The sequence below is a fragment of the Oryctolagus cuniculus genome, chromosome 9, assembly GCF_964237555.1.
Source record: "Oryctolagus cuniculus chromosome 9, mOryCun1.1, whole genome shotgun sequence".
In the NCBI taxonomy this organism is placed as follows: Eukaryota; Metazoa; Chordata; class Mammalia; order Lagomorpha; family Leporidae; genus Oryctolagus; species Oryctolagus cuniculus.
Genome location: NC_091440.1, coordinates 35,239,466 through 35,266,399, shown reverse-complemented (window position 1 = coordinate 35,266,399; position 26,934 = coordinate 35,239,466). Strand labels below are relative to the sequence as shown.

The following is a 26,934-nucleotide window of genomic DNA, read 5'->3' as shown; positions in this document are numbered from 1 at the left end:
AAAGAATGGAATGGTATCAAGGAGCCAAAGTTCTTGTAGTGTGTTATTCAAAGCACACTTGCTGTAAACTGCCGTAGCTCTTCTGGAAGGTCAATTTGAGGAGATAGAGCAAAATTTAAATGCAATTATCTCCAGTATAAATATGCATAGACGTATATACGTCATCAGAGATGTGTATGGATGGTCATGAAGTGAAATGTTGTAACAGTAAGTGAGAAACAAAGTAGTTCCTAGTAAACGAGAATACAACCATTCTATGGGATAATATGCAAACAGGAAAAATAGAGAAAGAGCCAAATGTACCTACAGAGAAAGGTGCATAATGTTTCCTGGGAAATTTTTAAATAGAAGATGAAAACATTGAGTATCATAAAAAAACAAACAAGAATGCTATACAGCACACTGTAGACAGACACTAACGTAAAATCCTGTGTATATAAAAACATTTTGAAAGGATATATATAACAAAACATAAGTAATTATTATATAAGGAGTCTGTAAATATGTGCATGGATTTCAAAAAATTTTTTCACCAAAATAATTTTATTATTTGATTCCTTTTTTCCACAAAAGTTTTGAAGTACTTTTGTATATAGTAATAACTGGGTAATGTGAGAGACCTTAATGTACTTTTAGTATAGTTTAATCTCTATCCCATTCCTACTAGGGACATGTATTAATTTTATGGTTTAAATGAAAAACAGGATTACAAAAATTAGTTCTATGCATTTTACCAACATGAGAGATTTCTAGCTACATCAGTAATCCATGTTCATGGGGGTGACACTGTGGCGTAGCAGGTAAGGATGCTTCCTGTAGTGCAGGCATCCCATGTGGGCACTGGTTTGAGTCCTGGCTGCTCCACTTCCCATTGAGCTCTCTGCTATGGCCTGGGAAAGCAGTGGAGGATGGCCCAAGTCCATGGGCCTCTGTACCCATGTGGGAGGCCCGGAGGAGGCTCCAGGCTCCTGGCTTTGGATAGGTGCTGCTCCGGCCATTATGACCATTTGGGGAGTGAACCAGAGGATGGAAGATTTCTCTCTCTTCTCTCTGCCTCTACCTCTCTGTAACTCTGACTTTCAAATAAAAAAATAAATCTTAAAAAAAAAAAAAAAAATCCATGTTCACCTTAGAGTTCAAAAATCATTTCTGCCATCTATGTCATTAGAAATTTATACTGATATAGTTTACCTGAATAACTTTAAGTAAGAATCTTAAATTAACAAATGAAAGTACAAGAACTTAACTTAGATGTTCTGGGCAGACATGTTATGGCCTTTTAATTACATCATGATCACTACCAATTCTACACTAATAACACCAACAGTCTGTACAACGCTATGCTCAAAGCACTTCAATAAACTTTCTAGTCAGATATGTCACTCTTCTACTTTGCTCAAGCAGTAAAGGAACACCTTCAGCAAATGCATTCTTACGTGATTTCATAGAAAAAAATACCATTTATTTCACAAATAGCAAGGCCAACTCAGCACACATGCTAAAATCATAGGCAACATCTCCATTTTTCCATTCTTTAAAGAGTGTATTATCTTTGGTTTAGAATGCAATTGCTAATACAAAACTAAACCTGAGCTCTAAAGCTATATTGAGATAAATCTTAGAAGAACGTCTAGACTCTAAACCTTAAAGTGCAACTGAGTACTAAATACAAAAGCTGAAATGTTAAAAAATGGCTTACCACTGAGACGGTTCTTGCAAAAGATCTCTTTAAAATGTGTACAGGTTCACTGGTTTGCTGCTTGCCTTTGGAAGCACTGCCATCACTTGTTGGAAGTCTTAAGTTAGGAAACACACAAAATTATATTGGAAAGTCCAATGACTTTTTTCTGTTAAAGCACACATTTTTGCAATACCAAAACAAATTATACACACTTTTTTATTACCAAATAAAATGCCAATCTTTTAGGTTTTCTTGAAACATTTTTAAAGTTAAACAAGTTGTTAGTCATGTCATGTGAATACTCCCCTTAAATTCCATCTTTCTTGTCTTGGATTTAAAGTAACTTACCTTCTCAAGTAAGAAGAGAAAAAGTCTTTATAAATAACTGAAGTTATGAAGTCTTACATATAACTTAAGCCTCTGTGATATCATCTTACAAATAACATAACTAACTGTTGTTCTCTAATAATGCTACTATCAAAATTATTCAATCAGTAGTAACTAGGAGTAGTGCAATGCAACTTACTATGTTCATAATGCTACATATTAAAATAATAGATTGCATTAAAAACCAAAAAGAGGATATTGTAGACAATCACTGTTCTCAAAGTAGTTCCTTTGGGTTTCTGTTATATAAATTAAGAATGGAAACAACATTTTTGGTGAGGACTTAGATCTATTTGAATTCTTTAGTTTAAAATTACTGTAGTAATCTAGAAATAGACGTATGCCCTCCTACATGTGTGAATTACTGTAAAGAAACTGAAATTCTTAAAAACTGTCATACAAGGAAGTTATTATTTGATATTTCAATTAAAGGTGGACAATTATCAACAGTAAGAATTTTCCAATTCATTGCATCATAAGATAAACAAGAAACATAGACTATAGTAAGTCAATCAGGCCTGTTTAAAGTTTTCTTCTTGCCCAATTTCATTTCTCTAGGACAAATTTTATTAACTTATCACCTTCTAAAACTAGAAAGAAAATCAACAGGCATCTAAAATGTCATAAAAATATTCATTGGCATAACACAGATATTAGTGAACACTTCAACAGATCATTAAATACTTTGTTAAATATATGTTTACCAGAATAACTTGATGAATGCTTCAGATAATTTCTTCCTTATCATACCATATTTTATGATGATTCTACCTCACCACAACAAAAGAATAAGCAATATTTATTAAGTATAAATGAGCTAAGTACCTGTATAATAATTGAGGTATCTGACCGGCATTAACATCTGTACCATTATTTGACTTCTTTGAACTCTTAAACTGGAAAACAACCCTAAAAAGAAAAAACAAACAAACAAACAAACAAAAAGGAGATGGTCAAATATTCATGGAAGGAAATAAGAAATTTAACATGTTTTTGAATCTCATATTAATTAGAATGATTTATTCTTTAAAGGACAAAAGAAAAGCAGGAATGTCACAGCTCTGAATGACTTAATCAGTAAAAGCAATTGACTCAGACCAGGAACTCCTAGGAGAGTAGCTCTCCTACTTTGCCCCAGCCCGACAGCTGGGCCTTAATCAGGAGTTTTCCACCACAAACACTAGGCAGCTGAATCTGCTCAACTAAATGCATAATAAACTTTAGCCTCAAAGAGCAATGATATTCCAAGTTTAAGCAAATAGTATCTGAGAATTACACAGTCCAGGGTCAAAGCAGGCTCTTCAGTTCTAGCACAAACTCTTGAAAGTGAAAGGCTACACACAACTGCTTTAATTTTTCTACAGCAGTTCCCTACAACATTCAGCAATAAGGAATTCACCTCACAAATCAGTTTGTTTCTATACTGTCAGCTCTGCTTTGAGGTAAATTAAACCGAAATATATTATAATACAACTTCTACCTATTTCAAATCATTCATGCTCAAAAATAACTGTATTTATCTTAGTAATGATAGTCTTTTGAACATACTAAACAGAGTATAAGGAATGTGGGAATTATAATGGAAAGAGTCCAGGTCCCAGATTTAGTTCTGCCACACAGTAACCATGTGCCTGACAGCAAATTATTTCATCATTTTGTTTCCTCAGTCTACTCTTCCAAATTTACTGAGGGCATCAAATGAGACAGTATACTTAAAAGTATTTTATAAGTTGAAAAGCACTGTATACACAAGTCATTTTTAAACAGCAAAATTCTCCATATATTTTATTAAAACATTATTATCTCATAACACTGAAGCTTTTCATTTTATAAACTGTTTTAATATGCACTGTAAAATTTAAGAGCAACTGCCTTTCTTTTTATGATTCTTAACTCATCATTCTTTGTCATCTTCCTTTATATAATTTCTAATTTGGTCATAAGGCTTTTAAGCAATTTAACAATAAGAAATACATATTATCTTCCTGCTCCATCTAGACCTATATTTGACATGAAGTTACAGGATTTTTTTTTAAATAATTATTTATTTGCAGAGAGAGACAGAAGGATGCACACACATGGAAAGCGAGGAAGAGAGCTCCCACTCCCATCTGTTGGTTTAAATGGTGGGGCTGGGTTACAGCCACAGCTGAAGCCTGGAGAACTCAATCTAGATCTCTCCCATGGGTGGCAGGAACCAAGTTACTTGAGCCATCAGTGCTGCCAACCCAGAGTCTGCCCTAGCAGGAATCTGCAGTAAAAAGAAAGAGTCAGGAATTGAACTAAGGTACAGTACCCCCAAGTGGATGTAGTCTTCTTACTCGGTATTATAACCCAAGAGGGCAGAGGCCTGCTCTATACTTTAGCAGTTATATTATGATCGAGTTGTACCAAGCTTTTTATCCTACTGAAAGTTCCCTGAGCTTTCAAAACAATATTCCACAAATAGACATGAGAGTTGCTGAAGTAATATTCAACCTTTCTGCTTACCCATCATCTGTGGTAATAGAAGCTTGCCCATGAGATCCACAGTCACTGCTGGGTCCTGATACTCGAGCCCAGGCCACATACCACCACCCTGCTTGCAGGAGGACTGGTTCATCAAACATCATTGCGTATTTTTCTCTGGGAAAAATGAATCAGTCAAATACAATGCAATGTCTGTGTGCTTCCTTCTACATATATTAACTTTAAAAAAATTCATATTGACAAAAACATAAAATATTATAAGATCCTTGTCAAACAACTTTAAAGAAATACTTTTAAAACTCTGAACAAGAACACAAATGACAATTATTTGTGTTATGATAGAATTACATTTCTTCCCCGTCTTCCTGACTTCTAGAACATAGTAAAATGTTATATAATAAACTATTAAAATGAGACATTTTAAAAACTGATGTAAAACATGCATATTTCACTGGAAAATGAAAACTTGAACTTGAGGGTTTTTTTAAAAGATTATTAATTTATTTATTTGAAAGAGAGAGAAAAAGAGAGAGACGGAGAGATTTTCCATCCTCTGGTTTATCTCCCAAATGGTTACAACGGCTGGAGCTGGGCCAGTCTGATGCCAGGAGCTTCTTCTGGGTCTCTCACATAGGTGCAGGAAACCAAGCACTTGGGCAATCTTCCACTGCTTTCCCAAGGAACTGGATCAGAAGCGGAGCAGCCAGGACTTGAACTGGTGCTCAGATGGGATGACAGCACTGCAGGTTACTGGCTACGTCACAATGCTGGCCCCTGAACATTAGTTTTAACATTCGTCTACTTGGTCAGAGTATTTTGAGAGGTAAAACATTAAGAAAACAGCTCTAGGGTCAGGCAGCCTTGTTTCAAGGCCTAGATTGGTGATTTGCAAGTCGGGTGACCTTGTGGAAGTTCCCACAAGCTCTCAGTAACTCAGTTTCTTCATCTAAAAACTCGAGTGAAAATCATGTCTAGCTCATAGAGTTAGGACTGGATTAATTCACATAAAATAGAACTGAGCCTGTCACAGAGTAACTACATTTCAACATTCATTAATTGAGGGGCAGAGAAAAGATCTGTATGAAAGTAAGAGCATCTGTTAAAGAAAAGAAGCAAATGAGAAAGTTCTATGTAAAGGATTGGAAGAATGTATTTGTTGTAGCTAGGACTAAGGGAAAAATAAAGGACACATAAGGAAGGGGGAAATATGAATGTATCTCAAAATGTACAAAAGGACAAAGGAGGGTTTGGAAATGGCAAGATGTCCTCTCACATTAACACATTAAGACAGATGAAGAACAGCAGTGGGTACAAAGTCAAAAAACATGCTATGACAGAATATGGGAGCATCTTAAATGCTAACTTAAGAGTTCAGGTTTTGTTAATAAGCAAATGAAGAAAACAAAGATCATTTTTTTATACATACAACCATATACTCTATTTCTGACTAGCAATCATATGCATAAAAATAAAGATTACAAAATGTGTGAAAGAGAAAAGCCAGGTTACCTTCAGAGGATCCTCAATTAGACTAATAGTTGATTCCTCACCAGAAACCCTACAGGCTAGGAGAGAACAGACATAGTCCAAGTACTAAAAGAAACTGTCAACCCAGAATACTGTACGCAGCAAAGTTCTCATTTATAAATGAAGGTAAAATAAAGACCTTCCAAAACAAAGAGAAACTGAAAATTTGTCACCACTTGTCCAGCCTTACGAATGATTCTTATAAAGATGTGCTACATTGGGGCCTGTGCTGTGGCGCAGTAGGCTAATCCTCTGCCTGTGGTGCCAGCATCCCATATGGGCACCAGTTCCAGTCCTGGCTGCTCCTCTTCCAATCCAGCTCTCTGCTATGGCCTGGGAAAGCAGTGGAAAATGGCCCAAGCATTTGGGTACCCTGCACCAGAAAAGACCTCCTGATTCCTGGCTTCGGATTGGCAAAGCTCCGGCTGTTGCGGTCACTTGGGGAGTGAACCAGCGGAAGGAAGACCTTTCTCTCCCTCCCTCTCACTGTCTGTAACTCTACCTCTCAAATAAATAATAAAATAAAATCTTAAAAAAAAAAAAAAGATGTGTTACACTCAGAAACAGACAGCAATAGTCATCATTATGAAAAAATGTGAAGGCAGAAAATCTCCTAGTCAATGTACAAAGGAAATCCAAAGCAAACAATAGGAATATTTATGGGACAATGGTAGGACCAAATCATTACTTAGCAATAGTAACGTTGAATGTAAATAGCCTAAATTCTCCAATTAAGATACAGACTACCTGAATGGATTAAAAGACAAGACTCATCTATTTTTTGCCTATTAGAAATACACCTCACCAACAAAGATACATGCAGACTGAAATGTCAAAGGATGAAAAAAGATAATCCATGCTAACAGAAAGCAAAACTGAGCCGGTGTTGCCATCCTAATATCAGGCAAAATACACTTTAACACAAAGGAAAGACAAAAAAAGGCATTATGTAATGATTAAGGGATCAATTATACAGGAAGATATGACTATAGTAAATGTCTATGCACCCAATGCCAGGGCACCTGGCTATTTAAAACAAATGCTAACGGACCTAAAGGGAAACAAAAACTTCAGTACAGTAGTAATGAGGGACTTCAACACTGCACTTTCATCAACAGATCAACTAGACAGGAAATCAACAAAGAAACCAAGCTAAAGTTCACTAAAGACCAAATGAACCTGATATTTACAGAACATTTCATCCCACATTTGAAGAATAAATATTCTTCTCATCAGTGCATGGAACTTCCTCTAGGATGGACCAATACTAGGTCATAAAGCAAGTCTCAGCCAAAAAAAAAAAAAAAAATTGAAATCATACAAAAATCTTTTCTGACCACAATGGAATAAAACTAGAAATTAAAAAGAAACTTTGAAAAATATACCAACACGTGGAAAGTGAACAACATGCTCCTAAAGGAAGAGTGTCATAGAAGAAATCAAAAGGGAAATAGAAAAATTCCTGGAAACTAAAGAAGATAACAGTACAACATATTTAAACTATGGGGTACAGTAAAACCAGTGTTAAGGGGAAGTTTATAGCAATTACTGCCAACATCAAAAAACTAGAAAGGCATCAAATAAATGAGCTATCAATGCATCTTAAGGACCCAGAAAAACATCAAGAAACCAAAACCAAAATTGGTAGGAGGAAAGAAATAATTAAAATCAGAGAAGAAATAAAAAAAATGAGACAAAAAATTACAATTAAGTCACAATGGCATCTTCTACTTTGTTGAAAATTAATTATTAGCTTTCCTGAAATTTTACTTAATGTTCATTTGTATAAAACATTAAATATTATGGAAATATATCTCATGATAATGGCTAATGTACACAGTGAAGAAAGAATAAAAATATACCTTAGATTTACTCTTGTTCTCAAATGTGTTCTCAATGTGTTATTATCCTTCTTATTTTAGAAAACATACACTGTCACTAGCAAAAAGCCTATTCATACACCCAAGATTTTCTTCATATAGTTACTAGGGTAAGTAAATGTTACTATTATTATAACAAAGTTCAGCTTATTTTTTTTCTTGTCATATTATTCTCTTATTAGAATCACTAAATTGTCATAACAGTACTGAGATAATTCTTAGGTTTACATAGATAAAATCTACTTCCTTTTACTTAATGAATCTTCACAAATAAGCACACTCATTCTGGTAAACTCCCAAGAAATTTCAGAAAGCTGGTTATTCCCAACTGTGCTGTCATGAAGCATATACTACTGGCATTGTGTCAGGGCACATATAGGTGATCTGAATTACAGTTTAGCATGATGGCTTGCCACAACATAAATACATGATACTGTCGGTGATAAAACTTTATCAACCCCTAGAACACTGGCATACTTGATATCTATAAGAAATGCATGGAAAGGAGCACAAAGTATATATGTATTTCCACTGCATCTTTAATGTTGAAATAGTTTTTCCCTTGAAATAAAATTTGAAGGATTCTATTGGTTTACATGCAGCATTGTTTAAAGTGATACTTACCTTACCTAATACATAATTTAATTTCTTAAATATAGATATTCAGATTATTTAAACCCCCCTAAGTTACATTTTCTAATTTAGACTGATTTTTTTTTAAAAAAATTTAAATATGTAAAGGTTGCATTCAACAATGAGCAAATCATTTACCTAGCAGCGCAGTCATAAGCCAACACATCTGTCTCTGCAAGGAGGTCTCCATCAGTTTCATGATCTCCTCCATCAGGACCCAACTCAAACAGCTGGGGAAAGGAGAAAAACATTTTTCTCAACCATTCAGTTATGTAAGTCTACTGAATAATATGTATAATTTTCTGCATGTCCAATATATGTTGGATCATACAGAATGTACAAAATTAGGGGTATCTGCTTTTTTAATGTTATTAAGTGAAATATATAAATATACAGATTTAAATTAAGAAACCATATACAATTGCTTTATGATCTATAGCAATCTCAGCCAAATTTATATATTCATCTATTAATCAAATGCTCTAAATATACATAAGTGCTCTGAATAGCTCTATATAGTAAATTTCACTAGGAGTTGAGCGAACAAAACCCAAGCATTTTGCCTAAGGAAGTCTGAACGGGAGAATCCTGCTTCACTAATTACTCACTCTAAGATCCTGGGACCTGGCTTCCTGATTCATTAAAAGGGGGAGGATGTTAGTAATACTTCATGGTACTTGACAAAATTGAATAATACAAGTAGAACACTTAGAAAAATACTCAGCTAAAAAGAATAAGAAAATACTAGCATGCACATGACAGAGAGAGAGAGAGAGAGAGAGAGAGAGAAGGAATAATAGAAGATAGGATCCTTAAAAAATAGGTAATATAAAATACTTCAAATAAAATGACTCAGAAAAAGAAGAGATGAAGAGCATGGGAAGAAATAATTTTTACAAAAATGAAAAGATCACAGAGTCCAGGTAAAGAAAAAAGAGAAGATAACAAATGGGAAACATCTATGAAATCAACTCATTATAAAGCAAAATAAGAAGAAGTCTTTTTAAAAATGGACTCACCTGTGTTAAAAAAAAAAAAAAAGGCCAACAACTTACTACTCTGGAGAATTATAGCAGGTGAATTGCAAGTGAGGTGGACAAAATAAGAAAATTTACTGGACAGGTACTGTTCTAGATGTCTGAATTTTTCAATTTTATACTAATGATTTATAAATCTGTCTCTAGTCCAGAACTTACTCTCAGCAGGCGGCTGGACTTCACTAGTTCTAAACTAACTGATCTCTTTTCTCCTGCCATCCCTATTCTGATTAATGGTATATTCATTACTTAGTCAAATAAAAAAAAAACTATAAAAATCATCTCCCCATATTTCTCTGCCATTACTATATTATCCCTGCTGCTGGTACCAACGCTTGTCAATGCAACTATATTTCCCGTTGCTAGCCAGAATACCTCAGTAATGATGAATTAAACTACTTCTTTCTATTTTATTCTTGCTCTAAGTCATATTCTACAAAGTTGAGTGGTTTCAAATCTCCTTATTAGTAACATGATATAAAGTTCCTGAATGATATTCCCTTAAACTGGTTCCTTTGCTTATTTTCAACAAATATTTTTTTAACTTTTATTTAATGAATATAAATTTCCAAAGTACAGAATATTGATTACAATGGCTTCCCCCCATAACGTCCCTCCAACCCGCAACCCTCCGCTTATCCACTCCCTCTCCCCTTCCATTCATATCAAGATTCATTTTTGATTCTCTTTATATACAGAAGATCAGTTTAGCATACATTAAGTAATATTTTTAAAACACAAACTGCATGTCAAGTAGACTTTTAAGAACTGGGTGTATGGGGTTAACAATACAAACCATAAAAATGAGGGCTACTGGAAATAAGTTTGTGATATGCAATAGGATTCATGATTTTCAAAGGGCATAGCAGTCAGTCAGGACTTGATGGTGATACTGAAGTGAGCCACACAGCTGCTGAAGTGAAGAGAATTGTAGTGATGGCAATACCAAGAACTAAGGTCCTGAGGCTAGACCATGTCTAGTATGCCTGAGGAACAGTGAACAAGTTCAGCATGGCTAGATCACAGTGAAACACTCTGCTGTATTCAACTGAGAACAGACTGAATGGGTTAAGGACAGAAGCAGGATGCAAGTTGGGAGGCTATTGTATAAATATATTTGAGAATGGCTATGGTATGGACCAAGTTGGTACAGTGGCAGTTTTTAGAAGTGGATAGACTCTAGACTTATTCTGAAAGTAGGGTCAACAATGTTTTTATCCCTAGTTTTTTTTTTTTTTTAATAAAAAAGATTTTATTAATAAAAAGATAACAAATTTAATGTATTTCATGTTTGCTATTAAAGTAGATGCTGGGTGTGAATAAATGAAAGGAGTCAGGATGACACCAAGATTTCTGGCCTAAGCAACAGCAAGGCCAAAGTTCACTTCATTCTAGGTTAGTTAACTGGCATGCAGAAGAATGTGGGAATAGCAGGTTTATAGAGATCAGTAGAAGCATGGGTTGGAACATGTCATGTCTAAAATGCCTATTAAACATTCAAGTAGAGACAAACAGAAGGAAGTTTATACATGACTATTGAGTTCTAGGGTGGGATCTTTAAGTTTGGAAGTCATCTCAGAAAGAATGTCCCCTACAATCTACCTCTCATTTCCTCCCTGGTCCTCACTCCTGGGGTGAAAAATAAAGTCTGCTTACAAAGTATTTGGCACTAAAAATACTAAAACCTTTTACAAATATACCAGAACCTCTCTGTATCAAAACAGTCATGTACATTGTCATTTCTTTGGCTCTAAGAAAGTCACTACATAAAAAGCCATGGCTGCTGATAGATCAGTAGGAGGTGTGTCACAAAGGATCGACATCAGCATCAATAGTCCTTTTTAACCTTAAAATTCCCTTTTACTTCTTAATATTTTTGATTTTTAATGAGTTATTATTTAGTATCATTTTATTAGATGTTATCAATGATTCCTCTATCTCTTTTTAAGGGTGGCATTAAAAAAAAAAAAAAAAAACGAAGTATGAGATAAACTAAGTCAAAAGCAATCTTCAAGTAGAAAAGGCAACAATGTCAAAGAACTTTACCTTAATTTTAGCAGTATATTCTCCTCTACCTCCAAAGAGACCAAGACCACCAAGTAATATATCAGTGTCAGCACTAAAACGTATAGCTTCTACTGAATGGGCCGAGTAACCCCAGCCCCCTCCATGACCTAAGAGATAAAGATAATAATCTGTGTTTTAAAATATCCATATATACTTCAGTTATAAGATCATATTCCCTAAACTTAAGTATACATACTTTCAAACCTGTTGACTATGCTATAATCTTCTTTGGAATAAACCTTCATTACTGCTTGAGTCTCCTCCTCTGTACTTGCAACACCCATTTTTAAGTCCTGCATAGCTGCCAAGGTGTCAAGACAACCTAAAATAACAAATAGAAATAAAATTCATGAAATGAAATTTTCTTACACTAGTAGTGATATTAAATGCTATAGTGAAAATTAAAAAATTAGGAAACAGATGCTGAATGTGCTCAACAAATTTTAAGCTTTAAACACTGGTTCATGGAAGAATACTTAACTACCAATAGAAACTTCCCTCTACTTAGGTAATTGTCATATTTGTACATATGCTGTATGACAACATTTTACATCTCTGAAAAGTTGGAATCACTCTGAATCCCTAGAAGGTTCTTTCTTTCACAACACTTTTTGGATTATTTTGATTCTTAAAAACAAGCATTAGCAAGAAATAACCTTGATCTATGATAGTTTTGAATGTTTACACTGATTACAAAATGAAATTTGTGAAAAGAGAAACAAGGAAATATGTTTATGATCTAGCAATAATGCTTAAGAATGTCATTTCACAATTGTAAATGCTAGATCAACACAAATGAGTCTTTTTAAAGATAATTTTTAAAAGCAACAACATAAATGGTTATGTGGATAAATGAACATTTATAGCAACAGGAAAAAGATACATATTTCAAGTGTTATAGCTCAAAGTAATTACATAGGAGTGAAGTTGTTGTGCTATAGAAAACCACATTATGTAAGAAGAACCAGAAGCAGTACTAAAAAATTTTGGAAAGTTTACAGAATTTATTTTACAATAACATATATAAATTAATTACTATAATTATACATCTGAATATTTGATTTTTTTAAAGATTTTATTGAGTTATTTGAAAGGCAGTGTTACAAAGAGGCAGAGAGAGAGAGAGAGAGAGAGAGAGTGAGTCAGAGTCTTCCATCCACTGGTTCACTCCCCAGATGACTACAAAGGCCAGAGCTGTGCTGATCCAAAGCCAAGAGCCAGGAGCTTCTTCTGGGTCTCCCACATGGGTGGTGCAGGAGTCCAAGGACTTGGGCCATCTTCAACTGCTTTTGCAGGCCATAACAGAGAGCTGGATCAGAAGTGGAATAGCCGGGACACAAACAGGTGCCCATATGGGATGCTGGCACTGCAGGCAGGGGCTTTAACCTGCTATGCCACAGCACCAGCCCCTGATTATTTGGTTTTTAATCTCTGAAAGTTTATACATTCAAATTAAGTAAAAATAGTGTTTCTTAGGAATATGCCTATTTGGAAAATTATATTCAGGATTGCTTAATTTTGGACATACATAAATCATTCAAGGTGCTGGTGTAGTACTCATGTGTCATTTTCTCTAGGATGAGCCTTGAAAAGGATTTGACAGATTTTGTATATTATATCAGTATAGTTTAACAAACACGACAGAATGAAACTAAATCGAAATACTCTAAAAAAGTCCAAGTTTAAGAAGCTGTAAATATTAATGTAAATTAGCTGCACATTAAATAGTAACCCTACCTAGAATATGCAAAGCTGCATGAGATCGGGTAGTAAGAGCCCTTGATCCTGTTGGTAGGGCAAGTTCAGGACTTAGAATACTACATCTGGACTGCATGTCTGTTGCAGAGGGCAGCCTGGCATCAGCAACCACCGCATTGTAACACCACAGTTCTTTAGTATTTGGTCGAAACCTTTCAAGAAAAGAGAATAATTATATGATAATTACAATAACTACCTTGATACATAATTTGCCTTTTTTTTTTTTTTTGACAGGCAGAGTGGACAGTGAGAGAGAGGGAGAGAGACAGAGAGAGGAGGAGAGGAGTCTTCCTGTTTCTGTTGGTTCACCCTCCAATGGCCGCTGCGGCCGGCGCACCGCACTGATCCGAAGCCAGGAGCCAGGTGCTTCTCCTGGTCTCCCATGCGAGTGCAGGGCCCAAGTACTTGGGCCATCCTCCACTGCACTCCCGGGCCACAGTAGAGAGCTGGCCTGGAAGAGGAGCAACCAGGACAGAATCTGGAGCCCCGACCGGAACTAGAACCTGATGTGCCGGTGCCACAGGTGGAGGATTAGCCTATTGAGCCATGTGCCGGCCCATAATTTGGTTTTTAAAAAAATCTTTAAAATATAATTGATGATACAGAGAAGCTAAATAGTACCACTAGTGTAAAGAGAAAATATGCAGTTCATTATATCCATGTCTAAACTTATAACTAAAGCAATTTAAACATGAGATTATAATACTTCATAAATAATACAGTAACTACACACTTAAAATTATGATGCATACTTATAAATAGAAAGCTTTTCTTTCCTAAGATGTGTTAGTGATTTATTTGGATAGCAGAGTGAAAGAGAGACAGAGATTTTCCATCTGCTAGTTCATCCCCGAATGTCCACAACATCAAGGGATGGGCCAGGTCAAAGATGTGAACTGGAATTGCATTTGGATCTCCCATGTGGGTAGCAGGAACTCAAGTACTTTAACCATCATTTACTGTCTCCTAGGCACATCAATAGGATGCTGGGTCAGAAGTGAAGGGAAGACTAGATCCACACACTCTAACATGGGATGCAGGCATCCGAAGCAGTAGCTTAGCTTTTTGTGCCCAAAGCCTACATGTCAGTTTTTACGCTACACAAATGCCACTGAAAAGTTTAGGGTCAAAAGACAAGTTGAAAGAAAATATGTCAAGCACATATGGCACAAAACTACAGTATTCAAAATGGTTCATTTAAGAGTTCCTGCAAACCAGAAAGATTCAATAACAAAAACAAGTAAAGGACATGGAATGCTATTCTCCAGAAGGAAGCATAAAAAGAATGGAGTAGATGTGCAACCAGACTAATAGACAGTAAAGCATCAATAAAAGCAATAAGTAGCCCACAATGTCCCTCTGCCATTACCCCATTTCTTTTATCTCTTTTCTAACAAAATACTCAGAGAGCTGTTTCTTTGTGGGGTTAGGGAAAGGGGAAACAAGACCTCAGGGAAATGACTCCAGTTCAAGTCAAGTTTTGCTCCTATTTTTTTATTCCAACTTAATGAATGTATCCAGACACAAATTTCATATTGCCAACTTTCATTTTTGTTTTGTTAGTGCAAATTTATCTCATTCAAAAAGTAAACATATAGTAACTACCAAAAAATTCAACTTACACCTAAATTAAAACCATATCCTACTCTTCAGTACCTAAGTATCATGTACACTGACTTCTAAAGAGGAAACAATTGCAGAGAATTTAAAATTTTACACCTACTCTCCTCTCCATCTCCTCAATTCTGCTGCACTATGACCACTGTAACTTTGGTATCTCATATCTTGATAAGAAAGACTTTAAAGGATCATTCACCTGTAGTCTTTGATTATTTAATCCTCCCTGTACAGAGCTGCTGCTGGGGAGTTAAATCTGAAAGCACAATACAAGCCAATTCTGGCGTTTAGAATTTCTTTCACAATGCCCAAATAAGGTAGGAATCTGGTCAGCAATGTTTTTCCTTCACTCTGAACACAGGCCTCATAATTAACAGAAAATCTGCCCACTTTAGACTTGACTGGCTGATGGAAATACAAGCAGGCATGGGTAGAAGAACAAAGACAGAGAAAAACTCTCCTCCTTCTTTTCACTCATGCCACTTGCAACTTAATAGAATTCCTGCTCTCAGAGGCTGGCTAAATGAGCACCGTAAGAGGAAAGGAGAAAGTGTTTCGCGTGTGATGAGTCACTCTGAAAATGGTGGGGTGCACCTCCAATTAGTACCCAAAGCTGCAAACACTGAGAAGGAGGAATCTTCTCTATATTCATTATGTGCATAAAGTACTATGATAAGTTTTATCCAAATACTATATAATTTTCTGAGTCTCTTATATACTTTTAGCTATCTGAATTTTTATAATTTCCAGAGGAATATTTATCTTTCAATAGAATATTCTGTTACACACTTTGCTAAGTGGAAGGATCATTTATTTATTCTGTATTGTCTCTGGTGCAATTTCTGCCACAGAGTTGGTAATAATTTGGCCAGAATTGCATGATCTTAACCACTGTACCATACAATAAATGACCCCATGAATAACTGTGACAGAAGTACAGTTTTCAGTTAAACAGAAAAGTTTATATTTGCAACAAGTCTGCCTGCACAGGAGTTTTACATTACCCCAAGTCAAAACTTGTTTACTACTCTATCTTATATGTGGATACACTTACCTCCATATTACATCATATACAGGATCAAGACACACACCAAATCCTTGTAGATCCTCTTGTTCAGAATCATTAAAAGTTTTACAACTCCCATCCACTTTATTGATTAAAAGGCATTTGAATGGAGGGGGTTCTGATATAGAAGCAGGAACCAAGCCTTGGGAGAAAAATATTTATATAAAATTTTAAAACAAATTACCTCTTGCTATGTTCCCAAAACCCATAAAGGAAGAATTATTATCTCTACTTCACAGAAGCAGAAGCTGAGACATAGAGGTTAAGTAACTTAAAAAAAAAAAAATTCAGTGGCCAAATTAGGTCTAAAACATCAGGCTGTCTAAATCTACAGCACATGTTCCCCATATCTATGTCATACTACTCAACCACATAATTATTCATAGTGTAATGGGTCGATACCTTGATCTTAAAGAAACTGCAAGATTTGATTTATTATAACCTACCATAATGATTAATTTCTATCATTTATATAGCAAGAAATAATGAAGAAGAAAAACATGAAATACCTCTCACTCCGACATAAGTTTTGTCCCGCAACAATTTAGCTCACATTTCCATCACTGTCTAGTTCATGAATTTTTTTTTCTAAATCTCCCTTTTATTTTATTCATTCAGCTAAAAGACACATTTAACTAAACAGACACTCAGAGGCTTCCTTTAAATTTCTTCAAACAGAAAGAAAAAAAAAAGTCTCATTATAGGGAATTATCAATCAAGAGAAGGGTTGTGGGGTGCATTTGTATGTTTTGGTTTACCTATTATGTGTTTACTGGCAAAAATCTCTGATGTAGCAAGTACATGAGAATTAATAAGGGCTTCATCAATTCGTAAGAAAGTCTGGTCCCCACTTGCACCTATCCAAGTAGCCTTTCTTCCATATTTTGATCCGATGTTAGGCATGGCAGCTGGTTTTGCATTCCAGTATGGCACATCCAAAATTGGTCTGCCCAGTTGTCCTTTCTAAAAGATTAAATAAGCCCATATTAAAAACATTTCTGGAGAAACAATCAATAATTTTTATAAAGTTATGGAGACAGTGATCAAAAATAGCTCAACTTTTAGTGTTTTTTTTTTTTAATAAATGAACTACATGTGAAATTTGGGTCAAATATTTATAAAGTAAAACAATTTCTATTATTCATGGCAAGTCAATACCCAGCAAAGCATAAAGTACACTTTTTTAAAAAGTTAAAATATTTCCACATGCAAATAGTTTGTATTCACCAACATTTAAATGAATAGCATAATGTACAATATATTTTAAAAAATTAGTATTATATATTTTTCATTTAAAAATTATTCTGACACTGTAAGATGAAAGTACAAAGGAAAGTCACTGTTGAACTCACAGAGTCTGAGACTATCTGGGTAAAAGATCAAGATAATAAGTACTGGAACTGTGAATACAATTAGGAAAATATATAATGTAGTTTCACATGATGTATTAGTAAGTTACTCCTTCTATGTTTTCATATACACAACAAAGTCAGTGGTAAGGTCTGATGTCTTCAGTAAATAACTATTAACTCATTGAATCAGTATGAACTGCCTATAGATACCTGGCTACATAACAGTTTAATTTGAAAAGTAATAGGATGTTCCTCATTACTAAGACCATAGCTGAAAAACAGTAAAAGTATGTTGGTGTTGGATCAGTAGACACTCATCCAGCCCTAGCTCTGGAGGCCTCTCCCCTATAGCACTGCCCTTCCTACAACTGCAGGATGAAGAAAATGCTGCTTCATGGAACCTGGGGTTATTGACAAGAATCTCCGCAACCAGAATGAGCAACAACAGCAAAAACCCAAAAACAAGGGAGCCCTGAGCATGGCACCCACTCTAGCCAAGTTCTTATCCAGCTCTCAGGTTCCTATTGAGTTCTATTATGCCTTCAACATCACAGAAAGAAAACACAGACACTTAAATGCAGAAGCAACTGAGCTTAAATCCTTGTGCCGAATCAGGGAAAGGAAAGTGGAAAGCACATACTTTAGAAGGAGCCAAAACACTCAATGTTTCTTTTCACCCCTTTCAATGTATATCATTATTTTCTGACCCATTGTGCTCCTCCAAAAAAGAGTATAAAAATGTTATCAGTGAGAAACATATATTACATTCTAGGATATAGTTTGCTTTTAGAGGAAAAAGAAATTACACTGATTACTGAAATAAATAACAGTACATATTTCCTTACTATCAATCAATCAACATGAAGAAAAGTAGTTCAAAAATATGATAAGGTGCCTGGATAGCCCCATAGAGACTCAGTGTGTGCTCAGAAATAAGCATAGTTAAATTCATATAAGCTTACAACTGCTGTAGATTTCTGGGGCTAGAGGACAATAATCAACTAATTTCAAAACTTACCACTCATATCTCTCCCTACCAAGAGATGCAGAACCAACACAAACAGCAAAAAAAATCAACATATGAACCCAAATCTTCAGCAGGATATCAAGATATTTAAGTTACCTGTAAACAGAGGCTGAAAACAAACTCCAACAGAGTTTTCTCTCCTCATCTGCCATGGCAAGCCTGAGCTTTTGGAGAGGCTTAAGAAGGGGAGACAAGGAGAATAGAGGCGTATGGAGGACTTAGAAAATGCACAGGCAAGACCATGTCCCCAGAGAGAAATCCAATTCTTAATGCCAAAATACTAAACATGGGTATGGAATTGAACATTCATAGCACCAACTATAGGCCTGATCATTTCTTATCTATCAGGGTGGCACAAAGTAGAAGAAGTGACAACACATTCTATTGGCAACACCGTACTCTCATACAGGTGTTGCAAACAGGAACTCTCATACACTGCTGGTGCAAATGCAAACAAGAGGTGAACTGTCAACATCTCAACATGACACACAGGCCTTAACTTTCAACCCACAATCTTACTTCTAGGAATTTATCTCAAAGATAGATCTCCAACGATATTCATTATTATCACTGCAAAATTCAGGAGAGTACTCAAATTTCTAATTTTAAGACAGTGATTGAATAAACTACAGAATATACTAACAATGGAGCACTGTGTAGCGGTTAAAAAAAAAGAGCAAGGATGATATCTCTGAACTGACGAAGTAATTTCTAGGGGATATATTAAAGTGCAAAGAGCAAAGGGCAAAAGAGCATATGTAGAATATTACCTTTCAAAAAGCAAAAGAGAAATAATTCTATAGTTGTATTTAAAATAGTGAGTATGTGTGTGCCCATAATCACTTATGCTTCTTTACAAGTAGAAACACAAGAAAGATACACTATGATAAAGATAGTCATCACTTGTGAGTGCAGCGTGGAGAAGTAGGGATGCCGGGGACATGGAAAGGAGAGACACTTCTGGGCATACTGCTTTTCTGTAACCTAACTTTTAGGAACATTTTAGTGTTCTGTATGTTCAAAAAATTAAGTTAAGTCAAAGACTGTAGAGGGGACCCTTAAATTAAAAGCAAACTGGCCGGCGCTGCAGCTCACTAGGCGCCGGCACACCGGGTTCTAGTCCCGGTTGGGGCACCGGATTCTGTCCCGGTTGCCCCTCTTCCAGGCCAGCTCTCTGATATGGCCTGGGAGTGCAGTGGAGGATGGCCCACGTACTTGGGCCCTGCACCCAACGGGAGACCAGGAGAAGCACCTGGCTCCTGCCATCGGATCAGCGCGGTGCGCTGGCCGCAGCACACCGGCCACGGCGGCCATTGGAGGGTGAACCAACGGCAAAAGGAAGACCTTTCTCTCTGTCTCTCTCTCTCACTGTCCACTCTGCCTGTCAAAAAATTTTAAAAAAAAATTAAAAAAAATAAAAAAAATTAAAAGCAAACTGAAGCAAATGAACCCAACTCCATTCCAAAGGAATCACACTGTGGAATCCAAGCAATTTACAAACACAGAGTTTGACTTATATGCCTTCAATCTTGGTATACAAGCGGGAAGAAGGCAAATCCAAGATAAACAAATTCTGGACCCTTTTTAGAGAGTTTGTTGTTTTGTATTAGTATACAAAGTATAAGACACACTTTATGACTGAAAGAATGAGAAATAAATGTATTGATACTGCTGAGAGCCAGGATTCTTATGTGGAAAAAGGGACATAAATATAAAATAGAACATGGTAAGAAAGAGTACTGTGAGAAAGGATTGGAACTGGAGGTATTGGTGCAGGCTTGAGATTTCTGAAGTATACATATATTTAGACTTTATGCACTATATGTATATATGTACATTTTATGCACATACATGTGTGCTGGGGCTACAAAGACACCCTGTAGCAATGAACATATCTACTGTCAGTTGGTATCTAATTCTGTTTCCCACCAAAAGAAGCAGGGTTCTTTGTGATATGGCTGATTTCAGGACAATACAGCACCTGTATAAGATGAGCCTCAAATACTTTGTTAAGCCAGAAAGAAAGATAAGCACTCAAAAAAATGAAGGAGCTCATCGCAAAAACACAGAAGCCAGCAAGTACTCTCAATGGTCAGAACTGATACAATCTCAGTAACCAAATAATTAAGGACAGTAATAAAGGGAATATGAATACCTCAGTCAATGCCAATTATAAACAGAAATACAAACAAATAAGAAAGGTGGACTCTCTTCTTACAGTCAAGTGTAAAGTGCCTACTGGTAATTCTGGAGATGGTGCTAGAGTTGTCAAAAAGAAATCATTATGTAATCTCACTGCAAAGACTTGGACAGGCAAGAATGATCAATAGATGTTAAAGTCCAGGACATTCTGATGAAAAATCTGTGTCTTAAAAGTGTCAATTTGCAGATTGCTTATTAGTTGCAAAGGAGAAAAGATACTAACTATCCAACATAGAAATCAGACAACATGTGAGCAGGTAATCAAAATGTGCATCACCAATCAGGAGTAAATGGACATTCTATGCCTCCAGATGTGATGCTCTGAGAGAAACACATTACTTCTGGAGTATTTTGGTCTGTCTGTATGCACAACACAAATCTAAGCATGAGGAAATATTAGAGACTGAAAATGAGGAACATTTTATTTCTTAAAAAGTTCCATATTATTTTAAAATGTCATTGCCATAGTACATGAAGAAAAGCTATGGAAACATTATAGATTGAAGGAGAATAAAGAGATATTTCAGAATTGCAATGCTTGATTCTAGTGTGAGGAGTAAAAGTGCTACCAAAAAAAAAAATGTTTTGGTCAAGCAACAGACACAAATTATAAACTATTTAGTTGTAAAGGACCATAAATATTGGAATATAGCTATTCCTAGAGGATATAGAGAAAAAATATTTTATATATACAGACACATGTAAATACACTCCTATAAGCACAAAAAGAGTGAGAGAAAGGGAGAGAGTAAGAACATATAAAAAGTAAAGCAAACAGGGGCCAGCATTGTGGCGTAGCAGGTTAAGCCACCACCTGCAGAGCTGGCACCGCCTCCCCCCCCACCATGAGTGTTGGTTTGAGACCCAACAACTGCTCTACTTCTGATCCAGCTCCCTGCTAATGTGCCTGGGAAAGTAGCAGAAGATGGCCCAAGTGTTTGGGTCCCTGCCACCCACAGGAGAGACTGGAGAAAGCCCCTGGCTCCTGGCTTCAGCTTGGTCCAGCCCCAGCCATGTGCCATTTAGGGAGTGAACCAGTGAACAGAAGAGCGCTCTCTCTCTCTCTCTCTCTCTCTCTCTCTGTAACTCTGCTTTTTATAAAATTAAAATAATTTTTTTTAAAAAGATATCCTTTGAAAAAAAGGAAAGCAAACAAATCAAATTGTTGATAAGTAAATTTGGTTAGAGTATATAAGTCATCAATGTACTACACTTATTATTGAAATTCCTTCCCAACAAATTGTTTAAGTTAACATTTACATTTTTTTTAAAACTCACAAATTATACCCCAGAGACCCAATTTCTAGAGTTCTGAGTTCACCCACATCAGAGATGGTATAGGTTGATGAGCAAGCACAGCCTCAGTAAGATTTCTCTTAAAACCTAGAATGCCCAAGCCACCCAAGATTTTCAGAACATTCACACTCTTTTTGAGCTCTGGTGGGGGCAGGAAGGAGATAGCGGGGTCATAAGCAAGCAAAGGGAAGAGTGAGATACAAGAAAAGCAGAGCAAACTGGAAAGTATAATTTTAAATAAATCTAAGAAAAAATAGCCTTTAAAAGCTCTAAAATAGAAATAGTTCTATATGTTAAGAAAAATTAATCTTTACAAGTTAGACAAGAAATAATCCTTCAAATGACAAAACCAGGCCTACTAAAGGGCTTTAATCTGAAATAAACAAGTCCAACTCTTAGACAGCTGTTAAATTCAGTAAGTTCTAATACTGAGAGAAAAAAGAAAGCTACTCCCAAGACTGTCATTCAGATTTTGTATGAGGCGAAGGTGGAAGCTGGAAATATCCATATGAAATGATTATAAGAATTTCACTGGAATCAGAAAAAAAAATAGCCACTGTAGACAAACAGACAAATGACAAGGCAATGGTATAATGCAATATTATTAATGTATTAAAAATTCCTTACAGAAAAACTTCCAAATGTGAAGACCTGTCCATCCATTAAAAGTACTGCCGTGTGGTTGCTGCCAGCAGTAACTTGTGTGCTAGGGCCTGGCAATGCTTGAACAAGAGTGGGACATCCCCTAGGTTAAAAAAAAAAAAAAAATTAAGTCAATTTCTTACAACCCAAAGGAATTAAAAAGCAATAAATAAACAATGCCATAGGAGAAGAAAAGATAAAAGACACTAATAAGAATATTCAGTAAATACTTATTTAGGTGTTATATGCCTACCTCAATTCTAAGTGCTAGGTAAACCAAGATGGAAAAGACACAGTTGCTGACTTTAAGACTACTCAAAAGTTTTCTGAATTTATTATGTTAGTCATGGACACATACTTCCTAATTTTTTTTCTGAAAGATGGTCCTATCTTTATTCTAAAAGAAAAAAATCTGTTACTTTGTTCCTGAATAGCATGTTAGAGAACTCCAAAAATATTTTTTGGATGAAATAAAAATAATGTGAAATAATAACAGTAATTAAATCCTGGGACTACATGAAATAGTTAATGTAATCCTTCTCTCTTTCCTTTTACCACTAAGCTATAATTTTATAATTTAACATAGAAGGAATTGAGTCAGAAGATAAAATCATAAGAGGTATTACAGCAGTGGTAACAAATTCAAGTTCTAGAGCTAGATTTTCTAAGTGTGAATTCTGGCTCCACGACTTAATAGCAATGTGGCCATGACTTTGAACAAGTCACTCATCCTATTTCTGTTTCAGTTTCTCTGAAACTTCACTTATCCCATAGGGTTCCTGTGAACAAAGAAGTTCATGTATGTGTCAAGTGCTTGGATTAGTGCCTGATCCACAGTTGATATTTAATAAACAGTAACTATTATGACAGATGATATCTTCGCATCTTTTCCTACTTATTAACCATTTATTAATCAGTTTTATTAACTATTATCTGTAACTGGAATAATAACCTCTATAGAAGCAGTTCATACATAACAGAAGAGCTCTGCTTTTGGAAAATATAATAAGGATACATCAAATCTTTTAAAAAATATGCAAAACATATTTTTAAATGATTATTCAGGCTGCATGAAAAAGTGAATTGGAAAAGGCTAAGACTTACAACTGTAATCCGAGTTAAGAAAAGTACATCACAATCAGAGGGAATTATGACAAAGGCCTGAACTAGGATTAGTGCGAAGTGAACAGAATGGATAAATTTATAAATTTGACAGTTATGGAAGGAAAAGATCTAACCAGTCAGACTAGGAGGGCGATCAACACGAGGCAAGGAAGATTTTTTTTTTTGCTTACACAACAAGGTAGATAGTGGTAACACTTACATAAGCTCTGAGAATAAATGTGATCTGGGTACACTACCTCAAAGGGAAAAGAGGAGATTCTCGCTCTTATTTTAGGTAAGGACCCAGGAGAAGAGCTCATACAAATCTAGGACAATCTGGAGAGAAAGAGAATTGTTGGAAAGTGTGGCAAAGGGAGAGTTACTGGAAGAGGTGGTTTCAAGAGGAGAAAATGTGATAGATGCCAAGTGCTCTAAAGAGACATACAAGTAACCTCTCCATATAGCAAAAGAAAGATTTCTTGGTGGAAGTAGGCACCACACTGTGGCAGATAAGGAATTAACTGTGGGATCAGAGAACATGAAAAATGCAATCAAGTACTCCAGCACTAACAGGAATAAGAGAACCAAAAAGGTGCTGATGGATAGGCTTGATCTTTTTTTAAGATTTATTTTACTTATTTGACAGAGTTACAGAGATAGACACACCCACAGAGAGAGAGAGAGCAAGGTCTTCCATCCAATAGTTCATTCTCCAAACTGCTGCAATGGCTGGAACTGAGCCAATCTGAAGCCAGGAGCTAAGAGATTCTTTGGTGTCTCCTACATGGGTGCAGGGGCCAAGGCACTTGGGCCATCCTCTGCTGCTTTCCCCAGCACGTTAGCAGGGAGCTGGATCAGAAGTGCAGCAGCCAGAACTTGAACCAGCCCCCATGCGGGATGCCAGTGCTGCAGGCCAGGGATCTTTTTAAGACAAAAATTTGAGCAAGTTGAACAACTTGAGTAAAAATGCAGAAACTAAAGGTATGGATCAGAAAGGAGCCAGAAATCAACCAGATCCATAAGGAAAGGGCAGATTCCCCATGGACAAAGTAGATAAGTTTCACAGCACAGCAGGCCGCTCTTTAACCATAACACAAGGGGCAGAAACATGTTGTAGGAAGGTGTGCAGTTTCCCAGCTGAAAATGTTCCTATGTAATGGCTTTTATTTTTGTTGTGATGTGACTGGAGGGTCTGTGCTGAGAAAAACAGGAAATGGATGAACCAAGAAATTAAAAGACTGGAGAAAGTGTATTGTGATGAATGAAGCTGATTAATACCCAGATCAGTAGTGTTTAACCTAGCTCTAAAGGACTTCTGGGATGACCATGAATGAGACACAGGAGATAAGTGAACTCCCTATACATGTAATTTTATATATGTATTTTTATATGTATATTTTATATTTTTATATTTATGTACATTTTCTCTTTATCTGGACAGACACCCCATTTCTTTCATCAAATTCTCAAAAGGTGTTAAATAGTTTAAAATGATTACAGCCCACTAAAGAGGGACAGGTTCACTCTGGGAATGATACAACAATCTGCACAGGCTTTCTATCCAGAAGCCTATGCATAGCATGAAAAATACAAACAGACTCATTCATGCTTGAAGTTTTGCCATGTCCTAGTACCAGGACCAAGAGGGTGAAAAAAATAAGGAGGCTGGGAAGGGTATAGGTGAAGAGGTAAAATAGCAATCGCTAAGGTAGGTGTAGGAAATAAAGTGAAAAAGGGTGAAAGACTCAACAAAGGTAGGGGGCTTAAAGAATAAACTAGTGATAAAGCAAAGGCAAGTAAAGTAGGGCTACATAACCGAAAAAGAAGTTGGTGTCGGGTTACACATTTTTAACTTAAGAAGTCCAGGTTGGAGCTATACTAGATTCTGCAAGGGGTCATTGAAGGACCTCCAAGATCACAGAAATATAACTCATTAGATATAAGGGGGTCCAGAAAAGAACATTATATAGAATCAGTCCCATGACATTGAATTCACTCACAACTATAACAAGACCCAGAGTGAGAAAACTATGCATCAGTGGTAACTTTTCAATGAATAAAAGGCGGTGACTAAAAGATAGGAAGGCAATAATCAGCATAGAGCAGAATGGCCACGTCTCAAAAGAGCTGTGGTTTCTCACTTGAGGATGCAGCCAGATGCCTAGGAACATCAGTGAAAAGGCAAAAGGTCTGCAATTTTGAGGAACAGGGTTTTGATAAATGAACACTTACTAGTGCAAAGGGCTATATGATGAAATAATGCCCTCACTGAAGCATCTAATTCAGTTCAAACAAGGAATTGAAGGAGAGTTCCTATAACTATTTCCTTGTCTGTAGTTTATAGAGCACTCGCATATAAAATGTATGGTTCATTATCAAAATAACTCTGTGGTGAGTATGAAGAGTTTAAAAGATTTCCACAAAGGTTGATGCTAAGTCTTCTAGTACATACTCTTGGAACTCTTCTCATAATACAAGGGAGCCCATCTTTTAAATTATTTAGAAAACAAAAGAACAGCAAAGAAAATTACATATGTGTGCATGCCAGACAATTTACATACATGAATTCTACAATAAACCTATAGGATATGAAAACTAAAGCTTACAGAAACTACAGTAGCATCAAAGGTAAGAGCTGAAGCAAAGATCTGAACTTCTCCTGTATGGCTGCAAACACTACAATTGAGCAGAAGGAGGGTAGGAGTGCAAGAAAAAGTTGAAATCCATAGCCATGATAAGAATTATCAAAATCCTACTGACCTATGGAAAAAAATATCCTACAAGAAGGATCTCTGTGAGGGAGACCCCAGTGGAAAGGGGCCATCAAAGAAGGATCTACTTTTCTCTAAAGAGAGGAGAGAACTTCCACTTTGCTTATGGCCCTGTCTAAATACTGACAGAGTTTGTGGTCACAAAAGGATTCCATAGCCTTGGCAGCTTGTGGCAAGAGCTTTGGGTTTTCAATGATGTCATACATAAAAAAATGAGTGTTAACTGTTAAATTAACAATATAAGTCACTGTGCACTTATTCCCCATGCAGGACCTCTGTCCTTAATAAGGTGTACTATGAGAATTAACTGCAAAACTTTTTCTCAAACAGTAACTTATACATTGTGTGTGTGTGTGTGTTGAAACTTTGTTGAAATCTTTACTTAGTATAGAGCTGGTCTTCTGTATATAAAGTTAAT

General features: G+C 36.0%; 1 protein-coding gene across 23 annotated transcripts in view; it reads right to left on the bottom strand.

Annotated features, from left to right (window-relative positions):
- Positions 1-26,934, bottom strand: part of MYCBP2 (MYC binding protein 2) — a 304,484-nt gene that overhangs the window by 160,067 nt on the left and 117,483 nt on the right. For all 23 annotated transcript variants that reach the window (XM_051850575.2, XM_051850577.2, XM_051850583.2 and 20 more), the window contains 10 exons: positions 22,627-22,744; positions 16,881-17,085; positions 16,111-16,264; positions 13,419-13,591; positions 11,878-12,003; positions 11,661-11,788; positions 8,716-8,807; positions 4,559-4,693; positions 2,894-2,977; positions 1,700-1,796 (listed from right to left, as the gene is read on the bottom strand). In XM_051850575.2, the coding sequence (XP_051706535.2) occupies positions 1,700-1,796; positions 2,894-2,977; positions 4,559-4,693; positions 8,716-8,807; positions 11,661-11,788; positions 11,878-12,003; positions 13,419-13,591; positions 16,111-16,264; positions 16,881-17,085; positions 22,627-22,744 (1,312 nt within the window). The remainder of the gene's footprint in view (positions 1-1,699; positions 1,797-2,893; positions 2,978-4,558; positions 4,694-8,715; positions 8,808-11,660; positions 11,789-11,877; positions 12,004-13,418; positions 13,592-16,110; positions 16,265-16,880; positions 17,086-22,626; positions 22,745-26,934) is intronic.